This window comes from Psammomys obesus, unplaced genomic scaffold (genome assembly GCF_907164565.1).
Source record: "Psammomys obesus unplaced genomic scaffold, mPsaObe1.curated_primary_1811, whole genome shotgun sequence".
Classification (NCBI taxonomy): Eukaryota; Metazoa; Chordata; class Mammalia; order Rodentia; family Muridae; genus Psammomys; species Psammomys obesus.
In genome coordinates this window covers 4572667-4590413 of record NW_026596085.1, presented here as the reverse complement: position 1 = coordinate 4590413, position 17747 = coordinate 4572667, and the positions used below count along the sequence as shown (strand labels likewise).

Genomic DNA, 17747 nt, shown 5'->3' with positions numbered 1-17747 from the left:
TGTGTGTGTGTGTGTGTGTGTGTGTGTGTGTGTGTGTGTGTGTGTGTATGCATAATTGTGCTGGATAGTTTCTTGATTTGAATTCCATCAGGGATGGACTGTCACCTGGAAGTTAAGCTGAAATAAACCCTTTCCTCGCCACGTTGCCCTGGTCATGGTGTTTTATCAAAGCATAGAAACCTTAACAAGTGTAGTGGGTATTGCTGTTGCAGACCTAACTTTTTTTAGGGGGGGAGGGGGCATTGCAGAAGAACTTTGGAACTTTGACTAGAAAAGTCACTGAGTGTTGAGAGCTCAGTGGGGTGTTCGGTGGGAGCTTGGAAGACAAGAATGTTGAGAGCAGTGCAGACGATGGAGGCCTAGCTTGTGAAGTTTCAGAGAGAAGTGAAGACTCTGGGTCTTTTGTGTGAAGAGTCTATGGTTAAGGTCAGCTGGAGATGAAGAATCAGCTGTGATTAACCACTCAAGTTAAAAACTTTTACTGATACAATTGATGCTGGTCAGCTGGGACTCGGAAATCACTGGTGATTAAGAAAAGACCAGTATAGTTGAGGTGAAATCTTCTGGGAAGTGTTTCCTGAGAGCACACAGAAGCTGTGCTCCAGAGAGTGCCTACAGTTTTACCTCAGCCTGGCAGCTGGACTTGGTAATGTGTAAGAGTCACCCAGGTGATACTAGTTTTGAAGGGGTCATGGCAGCTGAGGCTTGACACTGTGAGTGGGTGGATGAAGGTGCAGCCTGAGCATCCTCTGAAGGCCCAGGACTGAGAGCGTCATGCAGAGAAGTCGAGGCTTGGCACCAGGAAGAGAGGCTGTGAGAGGCTGTTGGTGAAAGTGCAGCCCCGTTGCAGCAGACCCCAGCACTTTGGAGGTGTTGGTACCTTGGGACGACCACCACGGACAGCAGCAGCAATGGCGTGGAGCCTGCCCGAGCTTAGAAGACAAGCTGTGCACACTACACATGGTGGAGCTGGAGAAATGACCCTTTTCAGGAGCCCAGAAGATCATGAGTGGATCCCAGACATTGGACATTGAGTTATTTACACTAGCGGGGTTTGGTTTTGCTTTCATCTGATTGTGACTGTGCCCTGGTTCTTCCCTCTTGAAGTAAGAGAGTATTTAACTTAATTTTGATTTTTTTTTTTTTTAAACAGAAATCCAGAGTTGAGAGATAAAGAACTTTTAAAAGAGATTTTGGATTTTTAAAGAGACTAGATATGTCAATGGGACTGAATTCTTAATGTGCTTGAATTTATGAAGACTGTGAGACTTTTAAAGTTGTTTATGTTTTAATGTTATTGATGAACGTGGAAGGAAAGGTGGCTTATCTGTGAAATATTTGTGTCAAGTGACAAGAGGTCACATATTATGAGGATGTGTTTTAATCCAGGTGTGAGGATAACAGGCAGCTTCACAGTAGGTGACTGTGATGAGCCTGGTGCTCTAGCAGGGCCGCGGTTTGTCCTGCTGCAGAAAGTTTGTGAGAGTGTGTGACATTTGGAATTCTTCAGATCCCCTGACAGCGAAGATCAAGCTTGCACCAAGGAACTCAAACCCCTAATCAGCTGGAAGTCGTCTGTGTCCCCGCCTCTTTGCCCAGGCAGGGTTTCTCTGTGTAGCCTTGCCTGTCCTGGACTCACTTTGTCGCCAGGCCGGCCTCGAATGCACAGCGGTGTGGCTGCCTCTGCCGCCCCAGTGCTAGGGTTAAAGGTGTGCGTGCCCGGCTTCAGGTGGAGTAGTCTAACAATGACTTCACTCCCTTTACCTTCTACCCTTTTCTTTGCTCCTGTCTAGTGTTAGGGGGCTAGTAAGGGTGGAGATGGGTGGAAGAGAGGAAAGGGAACCCACAAAGTTGTGAACTCTGGCTACAAGTGGTGCACCACATGGGTGCTAGTTATAGTGGAACTTCTTGGAGCTGCTAGGGGTTAAGTAAGAACAGAGACTTTTGTATAGTTTAAAGCTTAGGCCTTTCGCTGGGGCAGTCTCCCAGCCACTGTTTAAACTTAGCCTGACCCATCAGGAGGCTACTTCTCTGCTCCTGTTCACATCCATTTGTTCCCTTCCGTGTCTGTTTTCAAATTTCCCGCAGTTGCTTTTTACTCCCAGCAATCCTCTCTCTGGGAATTTCTCCCTTCCACTTGCAGCCCCAGATATTGGTTGCCAGCTCTTTATTACATCCAGTCAGCATCAAGACAACACCTGACACATCTCTTAGATTGCCTCTAGGCATGTGAGGGAGGATAAATATTTACAATATGGAAAACCTGGTGATGGGCCATAGACATTACAGTACCAATATCCTGGTAGCACCTTGCTCTCTGCGGGAATTAACAGTTAAAAATACAGAGACACACCTTCACCCAGTGTGAAAGGAAGTTATCCCAACATGCCTTGAATTTTGTAATTTTTCAAAGGTGAATCACGCATTAGTGTATATGTATGTGGGTATATACACCTGAGTGCAGGTGTCTGCCAAGGCTAAAAGCATATGTCTAGGGCTGGAGGTAGACAAGTGGAAGCCATCCGCCATGGGTCCTGGGAACTGAAACTCTTGTCTGCAATAGTGTTCTCTTAAACTTCTGCATTAGCAGTTTTAATATTGAAATTAGACTTGTTCTTTCTCACACACATCTCATCTCATATAATGTGTGTGTGTGTGAGAGAGAGAGATCTGGCTAATCCTCTACCGAGGTGGTTAGATACCACCTGGTCTTTAGCAGCTGGTCATGCAGTCTCAAGTGATATAAAATAATGTGTACCTTTGATACTTCTTATGCCATAAAATAATATGTAAAACAAATAGAAAGGGTTGAAATAAAAGTTCAGTTGTTTTACTGCAATAATTCAGGGTAGGTTTTTATGTATGCTCTTAAAAGGTTGCTCACATTTAGCATATGTATTTTACTGGAATCTTCCTACGAAATGTATCGTGCATATTTCACAAAAATAAAGTGGAGGATTTTGTTTTTGTTTTATAGCAGGAGTGCTATTAGGACATGGGATGCTTTTAGACCATTAAGAGAAAAAAAGACTGCCAAGAATTGACTTAAGAAAACTTCAAATGAATCTGAACTATACTTGTTTTCAACCTTTTGATACATGCCTTGCAATTGCAGTGTTTCTTTTTATATTGATCATTTGAGTATGGTGGTTTGTTGAAATATAATACGGTATATTATGTGTTATTGGGTGTGTGTGAGTATAGGTGGGTGTTTGTGTAGCCTCTTGAATAGACTGCAAGCTTTTAAAGGATGAACTTGAGAGAAGGGGGAATATGCTTGTGTTTCTGGTGTTCTAGGACAGCCTGCTGATAACAGTTGTGGTTGGAATCCTTTCACCAGTGATGGGCCTAGCTGTTTTGGTTTAGGTAGTTTTTAAATGCGTTCTTTTTGTTCTTTCACTTTGTTTAGGGATGTGTTCTCTGTTTGCTTGTTTTTCTAATTTGAGTATTTTGCTGAGTGGCTACTTAGGGCAACTGGAATTAGGAAGTAGAGCATTGTGTTAATTACATTCACTAGAACCAAAAAGCCTATTATGGATGAGAAAAAAAGACCTTAACTAAAGGGAAACTATGCTCTGGAGAAGAACCATCTCTGAGCTGCTCTCAGTGCTTAGGTAAGGTGTTTCAACCTGTATTGTTGTCATTGAAAACAATGTGTACCATTGGCAGTTGCCAGTGACTGAGAAAAATAGCAGATACAGTTATACAGTAAAAATTGTAAAGTGTTAAATATTGGTAAATTCTAGTTCCTGTCTATTGAGAGGAGCAGCAGGAAGATAAAAGTGTCCTTCTATTGTTTTTTGTTGTGTTATTGTTGTTGTTTGCTTGCTTGCTTGTTTTGGCAGCTCAGGGTGTGGGGGGTTGCTTCTGAGTGTGCTGCCATGCCACAAGAGGACATTTTGTGGCAGTCTGATTCTCTCCTGCCACCGTATGGGTCCTGGAATTGCACTTGGGTCAGCAGGCTTGCAGGCCAGGGCTTTGCCCTACTCATTGACCCTAGCATCTGTCTTCTTTTTTTTTTTTTTTTAATTTATTTTATATGCATTAGTGTGAAGGTGTCAGATCCCTTCGAATTGGGGTCATAGACAGTTGTAAGCTGCCATGTGGGTGCTGGGAATTGAACCCGGGTCCTTTGGACGAGCAGACAGTACTCTTAACCACTGAACCATCTCTCCAGCCCTGCATCTGTATTCTTAAACACTGTACTAAGTAGGAGGGGAAAGCTAGAAGGTACAAAGAAGGTAATTATTCTATAGGCGCAACATACAACTCAGTGACTAGATCATAGCGATAGCCAAGATCCAAGGGAAAGGACAGGCGATGACCAGAGAGTCTGGATTTGGAAGCATAGAGGAAGAACCAAGACTGTACGTTCTTTCAGTGTCTTATTTGGAGAGAGAGAGAAACTGGGGTGTCGTGTCTTTGTTCACATTCACACTACACGGGAGGAGGCAAGGATCGACAGAGTTGGCTCTGGAGCAGGTCTTTTGAGTGGTGACTGCTGAGACTCATGTGGCAGCCGGGGCATTCGTGTTAGGCATGTCAGTTTGGAATCCTGAAGCTGTCTCAGAACTAAGATTAGCAAACAGGCTGGGTTGATAGCACATGTGCTTCATCCCAGCACGTGGGAGAGTCCAAGCCAGCCAGACCCTGTCTCAACAAACAAAAAAGATTTAGCCAAATGAGCAGATGAGAATACAAGAGATTTCTGCTACTACTAATAGCACCAAACACAATGGCCATAATGATCATAGCTCTTGTTTATTCATGGCACTTATCATCAAGTGGTTTTACAAATAACAGTGAAACTAGATTTCCAGTGAGGGAAAAGTTGCAGAGAATGTTTTTTGCCCAGATCAGTCACCTTGTAAGCCTGTCAGAAGGAGCATGTTCACACCTGTGCTGCTTCTAACCATCTCAGCAGAAGGCAGTGAGCTATGCTGAGGAAAGTGCTTTCACAGTTTGAAATAAGATGCTGCAGTAACTATTGTGGGAGTGGCAAACTACATGCAAAGTCCAATCACAGCACCCACTTGTTTTGAGAAGACACAGGTACAGAGGAAGAAAGCTGACAGGACACACCATGGTGTCAGTGCTGCTGGGAACTGGACCACAGGACATTGTTTTTCTTTGATTGCTCTTTAATTTTCAGGGTCATTGAGTGAGTTTGCTTTTGTGACATTGGGAGAGTGGGCTGATGATTACTAGACAGAGAGTGAGGAGAATGGCCCCAGCCTTGTCAGTGATTCTTCCTCATCTTAGGAAATACAAAATCTGTAATATCCACGTATGTCTGCTTGTTCAGCTCTGCACTGGGGAAGGGGAAAGGCTGTTGACACAGCAACTTGCTAGGGGGCTTAGTTTGCTTTTGAACTTCAGCCTGCTAAGTGCGGGATTACAAGTAAGTGCCACCATGCCCGGCTTTTCCTCCAGTATTGTATTTGTAAAATTCAGATCTTTTATCATAATAGTTTGGAAGCCTTCACTGTTTTCACACTCATATAATGATTGAAAGTAGCTGCATTCAGATACCGCAGAACATCATCTTGAACTAGCATAGCTCATGATTGGTTCACATGGAGAGAGCAGTCACATAATAAAAACAGAAAGAGACTTGCAAGGAGATAAAAGGGTAATGGACGGGAGAGAAGTGACAGATACAGCGTAGGACAGGTCAACTGAGTGAAGGCATTGGGTATGTGATACACATTAAACATTGGTTTAGGGGCTAGAAAGATGGCTCGGCACTTAAGAACGTTTGCTGGGTTTGCAGAGGACCTGGGTTCTCTTCTCAGCACCCACATGGCAGCTCATGACCACATGTAACTAAAGTTCCAGGGCATCCGTTACCTTCTTCTGAACTCTTGGGGCACCAAGCACACAGATTATACATATGGATATGCTCAGGCAAAGTAATCATATGCAGAAAGAGAAATCAGTCTTTAAAAATACCTTTTCATTGGTTCAAATAGAGACACAGTTGCATAATAGCCATAAAAAAAATAGAATCCAATGCCATCTGCTGGACTCGGCGGGTACCTACAGGCACGTGCTCATATGAACACACGTTCACAAATAAAATCTTTTAAAAAGCTGTAGCCAAGATTTCTTATTTTTCTTAATGTATGATATCAACATGACCTATAGACCTTATCTAAGTGTCAGACATTTTTGCCTTTTCTTTTTGTAGGTGGTTTCAGACACCCTCACAGGTGTTCTACCATGCAGCTACTGAACACGGAGGAAAAGATGTCTATCCAGGGCAGTGTCTTTGGGAAGGTTGTGAGCCTTTTCAACGGCAGAGGTTCTCTTTCATTACCCACTTACAGGTATACTTTCTTGATAGTATTTTGTTGAGTAACTCATCTGGTCATATTAGAGATTATGATGGACAGCCAGGCAGTGGCGGCACACACCTTCAATTCCAGCACTCGGGAGGCAGAGGCAGGGGGATCACTGTGAGTTTGAGGCCAGCCTGGTCTACAAAAGGAGTCCAGGACAGCCAGGGCTACACAGAGAAACCCTGTCTTGGAAAACAAAAAACAAACAAAAAAATTATGTTTATTTTTTACTTCCTTTTCTCCTTCAGGATAAGCACTGTTCAAAGGATGCTCTGCTTGCTGGATTAAAACAAGATGAACCAGGACAAGTGGCAAATCAAAAATCTTCTACCAAGTAAAGAAAATTAATTTACTTACTATCACGCGTAAAGAGCAAGTAGTCCCTAATGGTCAGGGCCTGTCTCCCATTCTTGGCACTGAAAATCAGTAGAAAACTAGGCAAAACACAAGAACAATAAAAAGAAACTTAGCACGGGAAACCCAAAACCTGTGTTCTAGCCCAGCTCCTACTGCCAAGCTATGAGAGTCTGCTTAAGCTACATAAAATCTCTCCATAGATACTTTACATAGGCACCTGTTTTTATGGCAGCTACACAAGGTAGTCTATGAGGTAGCCCTAACTGTGCAGACAAGTCATTAGGCAGACAGGTAATGTAGGGAGAAAAGCTTTGTAAATTCGCAATACTACTAGGTCCTTTTTTTAAGAGAGTAAACATGTATTTGACAATGGCCAAGAGACTATATACACATACATGCATACCTATAAGCATATACATAAATACTAGATTACATATGAAGATTATTTCTATATTATATCTTTAATATTCAAAATTTATGTTTTAAAAAAAAATCAGAAATATTCCTAATTCACAAGTTTCAGAAGAAACCCAGTTAGAATGTGTCTCCACTGCTGCCCCTTAGCACAACAGGGATTGCAGCTTGACTGCTTGGCCAAAGAGACTGGCAGTAGTTTAAGTAGGATTTTATGCTGTAGTGTCTGTGGGACTTTCCTTATGACTCCATTCTATTACAAGGACTGGATGAAAGTAAGACTGTTTAAGAAAGCAGTGTGGTGGCTGTCCTTACGGGTTCTGATATACAGGGCAGATTTCTTCCTGATCTAAAATTGCAGGCTGCTTGCTTCCTAACAGCTGCACATCACTCACAAAGGTGAGAACTGTACAGCTTTTGGGGCTGTGTTATGCGGCTGTTAACTGCCTCCCTGCCCCTCACAGTACCACTAGAAGTGGGCCATGCAGTATGTCTGTGGTTTACGTTTAAACCTATAGACTGAGTGGTGTGCACTGTGACATCCTGTAAGGCCTGTGGGCAGGAGGACGGACAGGTCAGGGCCAGCTAAAACCCTGTTGAAAAGAAAAGGCATAGGCCGGAAAATGCAAGCCCTAGATCAGAGAGCTGTTGGTGTGGGCTGGCGGTGGGGGCATAGTTGTCTTTCTGTGCAGTTAACATTGTCTGTCCGTCTTATAATTTAGGCAGCCAGCTGTGGGAGGCACAGGCTCGGCTCCTAGAGCACAGAAGGCCATTGCAAGCCACCCCAGCGCTGCACTCATGGCTCTGCGGAGAGGCTCGAGAAACCTTGTCTTCCGGGACTTTACAGTGAGTGCCCTTGAAACTCTTGTCTGTGAAGATGTGGCCCTGTGCGATGTAGATCTTTATTCTTTTTTTATATTCTCCATTCTTTTTAAGGATGAAAAAGAGGGACCAATAACTAAACACATCCGACTAACAGCTGCCTTAATATTAAAAAATATTGGTAAATACTCAGAGTGTGGGCGCAGGTGAGTAATCTGTTTCCATAAGAAAGCAAATTTGCCGTGTTTGTTATATCTGAGTGAATAATAACATTACCCATCTCTTATTTGCTAAGGCCAGAGCATCGTGTGCTCTTCAAAGCCAGAAATAAGGTTGAAACAACAGAGAACAAGCCTTTAGCTTATTTTATTGTCAATTACTAGCCATAGTATTTACAGGGGAAAAAAAAAGTTCTGAGGAAGAAACCTGAGCAGTTATTGGAAAAGGGGGGACCTGACCATTTTCATCTTGTAGAATAAATTCAGTTCCATTTGACAGTGCTGTTTTTATAACCCTGTCAAAACCAGGAATATTAGGAGCCACTGAAATGCTTATGATGCTTTATAATTTCTTTCTAGTAGACTTCGGAAAGAGCGTAATCTGTAGATACAGTTTTTAAGTAGGAAATGACTCTTTATCCTTGAAAGATTGTGTCCAGCTGTATCCATGCAGCAGTGGTTCTCAGCCTTACACTGTGACCCTTTAATACCCCAACTGTAAAATCATTTGCGTTGCTGCTTTATAGCTGTAACTTTGCTCCTGTTGGGAATCGTCATGTAAATACTTTCGGAGACAGAGATTTGCTAAGGGGTCACAGCCCAGAGGCTGAGAACTGCTGCTCTACAGGGTCCCTCTGCCATCGCCTGTCCTCTGTCTACTCCTCCCACACCCTCAGCCGAGCAGCGGAGAAGCTGTCAGGTGCCCATAACCGCGCCTCCCGTCTACATTAAACCACATTGTTTTAGTTATTATAATATTTAAAGTAGATTTTCAAAGCATTAAAATTGTGGAATTAATTACAAAAGAAGGTAATTGTACTATATCAGCTTTTAGAGTTTTGTAGGGTATTTTGAAATTAAAATATAACTACATCATATCATTTCTCCCTTCCATCTCCTTTCTCTAATTCCTCATGTCTTTCCTGCCCTTGTTCCCTCCCGTTCATGGCCTCGTTTTTTCTCTTTTCTTTCCTTTTTTTAAGAAAGGGTTTCTCTATGTAGCCGTGGCTGTCTCCGAATTCACTCTGTATACCAGGCTAATCTCAAACTGAGAGATCTGTCTCTGTCAGATACAGAGACCTGTATCTGTCTCCCAAGTGCTGGGATTAAAGCTGTGTGCCACCAATTGCTGTAAACAAATGCGTGCGCACGTGTGCACACACACACACACGCACACACACACAGGCACTACATAACTTGTAAATACATGATTTCAGGGCTGCTGACTTGCTGCTAGAGAAGCAGTTAGGCTCATCTCTGGGAAGACTATTTTTCCCCTCAGCCAGCAGTCCATAGTTGCTTAGAGTTAGTTTTTTGTCTCTGGGTGGGCACCCTACCACATCAGCTTGTCTGCTGGTATTGTACTTGTTCAAGTTTTATTTAGGCAGCCATGTGGTATATCTCATGGATATAGTTTCCCTGTCATGTCCTGGAAACACAATCTCGAAACAAACTTCATGTTCCTTCGGCTCTTAAAATATGTCTGCACTCTCTTCAGTGTTTCCTGAGTCTTAGATGCAGGATGTTGTCTTTGTGTCCAGTAGGGCTGCAGACCACACCACACAATCACTGGTTTTCTCCATTTGGATCGACTATAGTTTTCTGTGGTGGTCTCTGTCTTTTGCAAGGATACATTTTCTCGATGAGAGGCTAGAGCTGCCCTTATCTGTGGCATAAGTATTTAGCAATTAGAAATTATTATCATTTAGTAAAGTTTCAGTAGTAGGTTCTAAGGTCCATGACTTCACTGGCCCCATGTAGCTGGTGGTGATGTTCCCAGCACCAGCATGGTTCCCTTCTCTTGAGTAGGCCTTAAGTCTGACTAGATAGCTGTTGGTTACTGCCAAGGTAACCAGTTGCTGTATTGTGCCCTTAAGAGTATCTTGCCACTCTGGTCATTGCTGTGGCTCCTAGGCATCACAGCCATATAGGAGTGTTGGTTTCTTTCTGCCCTTGGAACCTTACATATCACCTTCCAGTGATGTGGAAGTTAGTTCCCAGGGAGTAAGGCTTTCAATACAGATCCAGTTGAAACCATCAAGTCCAATCAAAATCCCCATGTCATTCTTCACAGAAATAAAAATTTTACGTGTGTGGTGTGTGTGTGTGTGTATCCTAAAATTCATATGGAATCACGAAAAACCCTGGATAACCAAAGCAAGCCTAAGCCAAAGAACAAAACAAACAAACAAAAAAACCCCAATGCTAGAGGGATTACAATTCCAGATTTCAGGATATATTTCAGCACCATATCAATAAAACAAGAACCAGTATATGGTGCCAGCACCAAAACATACATATAAACTAAGGGAGCAAAATAGAAGACCCAGCCACGAGTACATGTAACTACAGACATCTAATATTTGACAAATATGCCAAAAAAAAAAAAAAAAAAAAAGGAAAAATGTACATTGGAGAAAAGAAAACATCTTTAGCAAATGGTAGTGGGTCCTAGAGGTCACATGCAGAAGAATGAAACTAGGCCTGGACCCATCACCGTACACACCCAACGCCAGAGAATCAGAGACCCAAGCCTAAACCCCCAAGTGGAGTGCTGTAAGAAAACACAGGCAGTGATCTGCAAGGCCTGGTGGAGACGAGGGCTTCCGACTAGGACCCCATATGCCCGGGAGTTAAGAGGACACGTGGGACTTGTTAGTTGTAAAAAGCTTCTTCACTGTTAAAGAAACAAGCAATCCAGTGAAGAGGAAGCTTACAAAAGTAGGAGAGAATCTTTTCCATCCATATATTCAGAATCTATAAACAACTAAAAAATAAAGTTTTAAAGTCAGTTAAAACAAGTGACCCATTCAAAAAGTAAACTATAGATCTGAACAGATTTCTCAAAAGAAAAAATAAAAATGGCTAAATAAATCTCCAAAAAAAAAAAATGTTCATTGCCCCTAGCAATTAAAGAAAAGAAGATCAAAATAATTTTGATGTTTCATCTTAACCCAGTAAGAATGGCAAAGATCAAACAAAACAACAGACAGACAGCAAATGCTGGAGAGGATATGGGGAAAGGAAACCCTTATTCACTGTTGGTGGGATTTCAAACTGCTAAGGCCCTCTGGAAATCAATGTGGAAAATTCAAAAAGCTAAAAATAAATTGACCATATGACCCACCTCTACTACTCCTGAGCATATGTCCAAAGGACTGCACATTCTGTTCCACAGACTTGTCCACTGCTGCTGTTCACAATACGTAGACAATGGAAGTGGCCTAAATGTCCCTCCAACTGACAAGTGGATAGCAAATGTAGTCTTCACTGTGCATACTTAAGCTGTGAAGAAAAGTTATCAGATAAATAAATGCAACTAGAAGGTATATTGAATGAGGTAATACAAATTCAGTAAGACAAATATTGCAGGAATATTTTGTTTTAATCTGCAACATGAAAAATACCAATTTGCTGGTTTGTAGGGTGTTGATTTTGGTCTGCTAGAGAGTGAGCCCATGCCCGAATGTGGACATGCTAGGTTAGAGCATTCTTAATATTTAAATAATGTTTGTAATATAAAGGCGGAGCAGGGGCTCTCAGAATGTGTGTCTTCTGTACAGGATAGCATGTTCTTTCTACTTCCTCACCCTCATTTTTGTATTGTAGTCTGTTTTGCAACCATGGGGGGTGAGGAGGGAAGTCATGCAAGTTCCTACTCACTTTAGACTCTTTTATCTTCACCTTTGAACTTTTGCTTCAGGGTTCTACTGTCCTTGTCAGTATGTCCTTCCGGGTTTCTTTGTCTCTGTGATTCTGCACAGATGAGCACTTGTTCTTCTTCCTCTTCTTTCTTATTTTTTATTTTATGTGGATAGAAGTTTTGCCTGCAGGTGTGTCTGTGCATCCTGTGTGTGTGCAGTACCCACAGAAACCAGAACAGCACGTTGGATCTTCTGGAACTGGAGTTAACAATTGTTGTGAGCCACCATGTGGGTTCTGGGAATTGAACCCAGAACCTCTCAGTGCTCCTCACTGCTGAGCCATCTCTCTGGCCCTGTGTCTCCTTTTGCTCACTGTGTAATGCTTGGATTTTACTTGAAAATCAACTAGTGCTTTTTAAACATTTTTAAAATTTTAAATTGTATACGTATGGGTGTTTTGCCTTCATATATATGTGTGTGTATATGTTTACCACATGCATGCCTGTGGAGGTCATAAAAGAACATCAGATCCCCTGGAATCTGAGTGAAAGACAGTTGTGAGCTGCATACCTTTCTGCTGTTGTAAAGGTGGGCTGGCAGCCCAGGAGCAGAAGAGAGGCCCAGGGTGAGCCCCACACAGCTGAGGGCCTTCAGGAAGAGTGCCAGTTTCTCAGTCTAAGGCTGTCGCTCCAGCATGTGACGTTGGGGAAACTAGACTTACATCTGCCAAAGAAATTAAACAGCTGCTGTAGCCATATGTATCTTAGAATAGATCAGTGAGTTGCATAAATGAGCTAAAACTACTAACCAGTTAGAAGCCATGAGGCAAGGCTTCCTTCCTATCACTGGACTTAACAGCAGTTTCTTGGTCTGCTACCCCAGAATCAGGGTCAACAGAATGCAGACAAACGACTTCCTCAGAACTCAAAGTTGCACACCAAGACATTGCCAACAGTAAATGCCAAACCTGGAGAGTGAGAGAAAAGAACTGAAAAATCCTGGTTTTGGTAAGGGATTAATGTTGAGACTAAGTACAGAAGTCCTGGCTGCTGTGGGAACCTGCATCAGCTAGCTCCTTGAGGGAGAGAGGACTGTGTACTGGAATGCACACACTGTAGTATGTCCACTGTAGAGTAGACACTGTAGGACACACTTAAACTGCGGTGTCACTGAGCCTGGAGATCTTGACAACATCCTCTCAAGTAAGAAAGGCACAGAGGAGCGCTCCCCAGTTCCATACAGTCACTACCAGAACAACACCAACCAATTAAGGCAGCAATTGAGACACCTTTGGCAAGCCTCTGTCTCCAAAAACTTGGCACTACAATTCATAACAGTAACAAAATTACAGTTATGAAGTAGCAACAAAAATAATTTTATGGTTTGGAGGCAACACATGAACTGTTCAGGGGTCAGAGAATTAGGAAAGTTGAGAACCACTGAATTATGGGGAGAGAGGGAGTAAGAAACTGTAGTTTCATGCATAAAATAGAATGAATGGTCTGTTGTGAAATAAAGAAAAGGGACCAAGATAGTGACAACGGTTACACTACAGATCAGTGTCCTTGATGTTATCAAATTGATAAAGTTCATAATTATGTTTTTATAAAAATGAAAAAAGTTAACAACAAAAGTCTTGAATGGGGAGTGACAGCTAATGGGTTTGGGGTTTCTGTTTGGGATGAAGGAAATACTCAAAAGTAATTGTAGCCATACTTGTATAATTACCAATGAATTGTTTAAAGTGTTTAAGTCCTATGATGCTAACCTATACCTTAGTAGAATTGGGGAAAACATGAAGTCATACTATGAAGCTTTGAGGAGCTGCCTCTTTTCTGCCTTGGTAGCTTTCATACATTTAAGCAGGTTCTTTTGCTGTTTTTCTAATGTTTCTCAAGAATATGCCTTTGTGGGGCTAGAGAGACGGCTCAGTGGTTAAGAGCACTGGCTGCTCTTCCAGAGGACCCAGGTTCGATTTGTAGCACCCACATGTTGGCTCACAACCACCAATAGTCCCATGGGATCTGATGCCTTCTTCTGGCCTCCACAGACCACAAGTCATGAGACATTCAAATGGTGCACAAACACACAGTCAGAAGATTCACACACATAAAAAATGTTAAATATATATATGCTTGTGTTCTTTTACTTTAATCTGTGTTCTTTTATCTAGACATAAAATTCTGAGTTGGAAAGTTTCTGTTGCTGTATCTTCTCCAGCTGTGCTGTTAGGGTCCAGCGGCATTCTGGGCCACATTTCTTTGCATGTGTTCTATTTTTCCACTCAGAAGTTCTAATGTATCTCTGGCTTTCTAAAGTTTAATAACTATGATAATCTTATATGTTGTTTTAACTATTACAAAAAATGTACATATTAGTGCGGTATTCTTTGATATTTTAATACATATACACACAATATATATGTATGTAAAATGTGTTAAGCCTGTCTTTCTATCATTTTTTTATGGTAAAAATAATTTAAATTCCTTTCCTCTACCTCTTTGAAATCCATAGTAGTCACTTCACTCTCCATGCAGTAGCACAGCAATAGTGCCTCAGTACTCACTGATCAACCTTTCTCCACTTCTCCTCTCCCTACCCTTCTTAGATGCCACTAAGTGCCATGTACCAAACTTGATTAAGATCAGCCTTTGGCCTTTCCATGCTTGAGATCATGTAGTACTTGTATTTCTGTGCCTACCTAATTTCCTGTAGCACAGTGAATGGCAGTGAACTCTTGACACTTGCCAGGATCTTTTTGTTTTACTGGATGATTAGCATTTCATTTATGTCTGTACTGTGTTGTCTTATCTGTTCATTAGTTGATGGACACTGCAGATGTTTCCAGTTCTTCCTGTTTGAGTGGTGCTGCAGTAAACATGGCTTTTCATTACTGTGAACAAGACAGAAACAATTTTAAGCTAACACCAGGGCTACATAGAGAGGCCTTGGAGAAAGGGGAAGAGGATAGAAAAAGAAAAAGATTGCCTTTAGAATGTAGTGAGTGGGCACGTGCGCACCCCCCCCCACCAACAATGTAGTCAGAGTGTTAGTACATAATGGATAATCCATTAATGAAGTAAAAACCTGCTTTCCCAAAGTCCAGTCCCTTCACCAAACAGCCCTTCGAACACCTCTTGAGCTCTAGACAACAATTGCCTTTTCTGTTTACTGAGGAGCATTGGAGGGTGTATGGAAGTTTCTTTGAAATATCTCTGGACTGTTTCTCTGGCATGTGCTGATTTACATTACCATCAGCAGTTTGCCAAGTTTTGTTTTTTGATAATAAAATAAGCCATTGTGGTCAGAGTGAGGTGGTTTCCTTTTGCATTTCCCTGGTGACTGATGATGCTGGGCCATATACCTTTCAGCCATTTTTATGTCTTCTTTGAGGAAATGTTCAAGTCATCTTAACATTCTTGAATCAGGTTGTTTGGATTTTGCTGTTGAGATTTTGATGTCCAAGATGCCCTGACTATTATTAGCCCTCTGTGAGCTACATGCACATCCTACAGATAGCTTTTCTACCCTCAGAGCTGTTTCCTTTGCAGTGCAGAAACTTGGCTGGATGGTTAGTGGCTGGATGGATGGATGGATGGTTGGTTGGTTGGTTGATTTCAAGTGTCTTTGGGAATCTATCCTAAAAAGCATTGCCCATTCCCATGGCCCAGGGTTCCCGTGGTATTTTTTGGAACAGGATCATATCTTACAGCTGAGTTGCATCCATTTTGAACTTATTGTTTTAATTGTTTATAGATTACTTGTGGACCATCACTTGTTTCTCCTAAGTCTGTTTTTGCATCTTCAGTGGTGGAGATGCACAGGTTACTTACTTTGTCTCTGTTTGTGCGATAACACACTGTTCTGGTTTCTTTATGTGCGTTTATTTCAGTGGGCACTTCAGTTGAGTGGATGCATTGAGTATGGAGTCATATGCCTTGATAATGACGAGTTTTCATGTTTCTTTTGGCTTTGAATTTTTTTCTAATCTCTTCAGGAAATCTTTTACTTAATCCTCAAACCTGCTGAGTTTTTACTTCTCCTTGAGGGTTTTTGCTATTTAATGACATCCTAATAATTTGAGTTTGTTGTTTTCACATCTCTTGAGGATGTTAATGCTTGTAGCTTTTTTCTTCTGTTCCTTTGTACAGTTGCTTTTTCCTCAAATGTTTAAATATTTTAGGGTTTCCTCTATATTTTATAAGACTGTAGCAGGGCGGTGAGGGTGCACACTTTTAATCCCAACATTAGGGAGGCAGAATGAGGCAGGCAGGTGAATTTCTGCATTTGAAGCCAGCCAGAGCTGCACAGAGAAACCCTATCTCAAAAAATCAATAAGTGAAGGAATGAATGATCTAAACCAGGCATGATAGTAGACGCCTATAACAGAGGTAGTGTGGACCTTCAATGCAAGGCCCTGTCTCAAATACAGTGGAAAAGGAATGTAAGGCTCGTAGCTTCTCACAGGTGGTTGCTGTCTCTAGGTGATCTCCAGTGAGCTGCTCCTTGTTTTTAAATGGTCCCCCATGTCAGTTCTACAGGGAAAATTTGTTTTTGTTTGCTCCAAAAGCCTCACCTTTTGTAAGTAGGCAGTTTTCAAGGACAGTTAACCTGGGGGGGGGGGGGGGGGGGGGGGGGGGGGGGGGGGGGCGGTCGTCATGTGTCTTGATCCTGCTGTCCACTCTGATTGGTTCTCCTCCTCCTCTCCTGCACTGCCCGTTCCTAAAACGGAAGCCTTTGTTTTTTTTTTCCTCAAGAAAATAATTTTCTTAATCTCATTTTGCCACTTTTTTTGTAGGATATAAACTTTGTTCAAACTGGTTTACCTAGAAGATAATTTGTTTCTATTAATACAGCCTAACCCAACATGTGGAATTGAAAATTCGGGAGGGAGGGGACAGAAAGAGGTTATTTATTATAATAATCTCTAACCTTAAGATGAAGATTAAAGGTCTCCTGTTATTTCTATGTTTAAATATGAACAATGAAAGGGAAGGCTCTAGGTATAGCTGGGCCCAGTGGTAAAGCATGTGCAGGGGCCTACATACACTCTCCAGCAATACCCAGCCCCAAAATTATGAGTTTTTTTCATGAGACAAGTCTCTCTGTATAACCTTGGCTAGCTTAGAAGTGTATATAGTAAATCGTTGAACTTACAGAGGTCCATCTGCCTTTGCCTTCCAAGAGCTGGGGCTAAAGGCACATGCTTCTCAACTGAGCTGAATTTGGGGTTTTTGTTTGTTTCTTTCTTTTTTTGTCTTTGTAGAAGAATTATGTAATTCTCAATTGATTTTGAGATTTGTTAAATAAAATTTTGAGACGTTATATATGAAGAGTCCACAAAGCAGAATGTTCAGTGAGTTACTGAAAGGTGCTAACCCACAGAAGTAGCAGTAGAGTACCGCAGGTACCGCGCAGCCCTGCCCCCTCACCGTCAGCCTCATCGGCCCATCAGTAAGAGGATGGGCCGTGGTTTTGCCGGAGTTTAATTTGGCAGAAGTCATATAAGGCTCTTCAGCGGGAGCTGTGAGACTGACGCTGGGTTGCGTGTAGCAGCACACTGTGCCCCTCTCACTGTAGTACAGAATCACGGTTACGGTTTGTTCCTTTGGTGTCCACATTGTGTTCCCAGTCATGCAGAGTGAACCGAGGGCCTTGTACACCCCCCCCCCCCCCACGGTTTACTTTCATTACAAATTTAGGACTGTCTTCACTTTTTCTTCCTCCCATTTTTGTTGTTTTTCTAAGGTGTATGTATTTTATCTAATGTCTATGCACCATATGTGTACACTGCCCACAGAGATCAGAAGGTGTCATCCCCTCCTACTGCAGCTACAGAAAACTCAACCACCCGACATGGGTCCTTGGCAAGATCAGGTTTAAGTCTTAAACCCGTGAGCCATCTCTCCAGCCCCTTCTCTCGTTTGTTACCCAGAATTACTGTAATGAAG

At 42.2% G+C, this 17747-nt stretch overlaps 1 protein-coding gene across 1 annotated transcript in view; it reads left to right on the top strand.

Moving 5' to 3' along the window:
• Window positions 1-17747, top strand: part of Arid2 (AT-rich interaction domain 2) — a 91230-nt gene that overhangs the window by 71231 nt on the left and 2252 nt on the right. Inside the window, exons 15-18 of the mRNA XM_055626813.1 lie at window positions 6191-6329; window positions 6590-6675; window positions 7835-7958; window positions 8049-8140. Coding sequence (XP_055482788.1) covers window positions 6191-6329; window positions 6590-6675; window positions 7835-7958; window positions 8049-8140 — 441 coding nt within the window. The remainder of the gene's footprint in view (window positions 1-6190; window positions 6330-6589; window positions 6676-7834; window positions 7959-8048; window positions 8141-17747) is intronic.